The 2,830-nt window shown below is 64.0% G+C and overlaps 1 protein-coding gene across 1 annotated transcript; it reads left to right on the forward strand.

The window, feature by feature from the left end:
- The first annotated feature begins 147 nt into the window (after positions 1 to 147).
- MRPL54 (mitochondrial ribosomal protein L54) lies at positions 148 to 1,006 on the forward strand. Its single transcript, XM_031062207.1, has 2 exons — positions 148 to 461; positions 733 to 1,006. The coding sequence occupies exons 1-2, from the start codon at positions 148 to 150 to the stop codon at positions 863 to 865; spliced, it is 447 nt and encodes a 148-aa protein (XP_030918067.1). The 3' UTR covers positions 866 to 1,006.
- Positions 1,007 to 2,830: the final 1,824 nt, after the last annotated feature.

The following is a 2,830-nucleotide window of genomic DNA, read 5'->3' on the forward strand; positions in this document are numbered from 1 at the left end:
TCCTCGCCCCTGGTACCGGCCCTGCCCTGCCCGCGCTCTGGGCCCCGTGTCCCCCTCCCAGGGCGCTCCCCGGTGGTGCCGCCGGCCCAGCTCCATTCCTCGTGCCCCCCACTCTCACCCGGCCCCGGTCCCTGTTGGGGCCCCGCGATGCCCTTGCCCTCGAGTCCCCATCCCTTCCCCTGCCTGCGTCCTTCACCCCCGGCACACCCCCTGCCCTCACCCGGCCCTCACCCTGCTCTCATCCTGCCCTCACCCTGCCCTCATCCTGCCCTCACCCTGCTCTCACCCTGCCCTTTCCCCACAGCTGCCAAGTCCAAAGGCAAGGGTGTGCCGAAGGAGGCGTTGAAGGGGCCGGAGGTGTGCACCGACCCCACCATGCTCGCCACCCACGCCATGGGGGTCAACTACTTCAAGGAGGGTTCGGAGGTGGCCCTGAAGCCTGAGTCCGAGTACCCCGACTGGTGCGTGCTGCCCCACTCCCCTCTGTGTCCCAGAGGTGCCATCCCAGGGGCACAGAGCTGTGTAAGAGGGACAGGGAAGTGTTCTGCGAGGAGGCAGACTGCCCCTCTGCAACCCAGACACCTTCCCCAGGGTCAGGAGACGGGAGTGGGTGCACTGTGGATGTGGGGTGAGGGATCTGCACATCCTGGTCACTCATGTCCATTGCTCCGTCCTGTGCTTGTCCCTTTGTCCTCCTTCCCACAGCCTCACACCCTCTGCATTCACCCCCAGGCTCTTTAAGATCCACCTCGGGCCCCCCAAGAAGCTGGAGGAGCTGGACCCCGACTCGCTCGAGTACTGGAGGCGCCTGCGAAAGTACAACACATGGCAGCGCAACAGGTTGAAGAAGGGCAAGAAGCTGTAGGTGCTGCTGAGCTTGGGGCTTCCCTGTGTGCCAGCACAAGTGGCACTGGGACCTGCCCTGGCTTTTGGTCTCTTCTCCTTGCTGTGAATAAGAAATAAATCTCTGGTGAGGCTGATATGTGTTATAAAGGCTGTGACAACCCACACCCTTTGCAAGCTCATGCCGAGGGCTGAGGCAGCACAGGCCACGAGGTCTCAGTGTGTCTTTTCATACAGAAGCTCAGGTTTTGGGTCATGGAGGGAGCCCGCACTGCACACGGGTCCTGCTGCTGTACCACGGTGGCTGGGGCTGAGGGCTCCATGGGGATGTGGGGTGGGGAATGACCCACCCGTGTCACTGCGTCCCTGGCCAGTGGATCTCGGGGCCTGAGCAGCCTGTGCTCCCTGGGGCTGGAAGGATAGGGGCCAGGCTTTGGCAGTGCTATGGGACATGGTGGCCTGTTTGCAGTGCCACCCTGACACCACGCTCTCCTTTCCTCCTCCAGCAGCAGGAGCAGTGGTGCTGGGATGCTGGGGCTTGGCTGGGCTGGACAGTGAAGGCAGGGTCTTCCCCACAGCAACGGGGGCCTCACTGCTCTATCTCTGCTTCTCCTTTGGCAGCTTCAGCCTGGCAAAGCCCAGCAGCTTCCCCTGGCCTCGGTTCTGGCTGCGTGTTGGACACACCTGGCTCAGAGGTGCCACAGTCACCTGAGCTAACCTCCACCTTGGACTCACTGCCCTGCAGCTCCCCCTGGGCTCGAGCTGGGCTCTGGGGAAAAGGGGTGCCTGTGGGTTCCTGCAGTGAGGAAGGGACAGTGCAGCCTCTGCCTGGCCTGGCAGTGGCCCGGGTGCCCTGTGACAGGGCGTCTACTGTGTCAGCTGTCCCCTGTGACAGGCTGTGCCCTGTGATGGGCCGGGCCCTGCCAGCTCCCCCGGGGCTGTGGGCGGGGGGTGGCAGCTCTGCACCCACGTGCTGCACAACAGGAAGGAAGAGGGAGGGAAGCAGAAGTGCTGTGCTGCAGCACGAGGAAGATTTTGGGCTGAACCCTCATTTCCTCTGTGTGGGGTCAGTGCACAGCCTGGGAGCTGATGGGGCTCGCCCTTACCCTGCCGTGAGTGCCCATCCCTGCCAGGCCTGCAGCTCACCCTCCCCTCACCACCCCCAGTGTGTCCAGATCCCAAATCCAGCAGCAGGTGAGCAGACGGAGCACCTGGGTCCCTGTCCTTTGTCTTGGAGCCCCCTGCCTGGGGTGAGTGTCACCCAGCTGCTCTGGGCAGCTCAGTCCTGGGGACAAGGGTCCTTCTAGGGTGGGTTCTTGGGAAGGGACCTGAGGGGAGGAGGAGGGAACTGCCCCATCTAGATGGTTCGTGTCACACAGACCTTTCCCAGGATTCAGGGCAAGCTGAGCTGGGTCCCAGTCCTAAGACCCCCGTGTACCCTATGCTGACCCCTCTGTAGGCCCCTCATGGTGGCTCCAGAGCCACCATGCAGAGGCCTGGTGACAGCAAGGGGGGGCTGGTGCTGCCACACTGGGCCCTCTGCCAGAAGAAGAGGGGTACTGGGGCCCCATTCTCTGTGTCACCTGAAAGGACAGGGAAGGTGATGGGGGCTATCCCCTCCTTCTAGTTCTGTGGGCCCCATTCCATGAAGGTCCCTTTCCTGGGGCCAGGCTGAAGTGCCCTGGCTCCTTGTCCAAGGCTGGGGGGTGAGTGTAGTCCCCTGTGCCACCCAGCTGGCAGAGTGGCAATGTGTGTCACTCCTGGCTGGCTGCCGGTGGCCAGATCAGCAGTGCTGCCCAGCCAGGCCCCAGCCCCTCCTCAGGCTCCTGGCACCAGGGATCTCACTGCTCTCCCGAGTCACCCTGTGCCCAGAGGGCTCCGGTGGGGCACGGGGGCCTGGCACCCCGTCAGTCACCCACTGACAGCTCATCCCCTCGGCGTCCCCAGGAGCGATGGGGGACTGGAGCATGCCCATCGGCTCACTGGG

This window comes from Geospiza fortis, unplaced genomic scaffold (assembly GCF_000277835.1).
Source record: "Geospiza fortis unplaced genomic scaffold, GeoFor_1.0 scaffold254, whole genome shotgun sequence".
NCBI lineage: Eukaryota > Metazoa > Chordata > Aves > Passeriformes > Thraupidae > Geospiza > Geospiza fortis.

Excerpts from the sequence above, each read along its gene's own strand:
- MRPL54 (XM_031062207.1), top strand. The coding sequence starts at position 148 with ATGCCCTTGCCCTCGAGTCCCCATCCCTTCCCCTGCCTGCGTCCTTCA. Across the intron at positions 462-732 it reads GAGTCCGAGTACCCCGACTG|GCTCTTTAAGATCCACCTCG; the intron begins GTGCGTGCTGCC and ends ATTCACCCCCAG.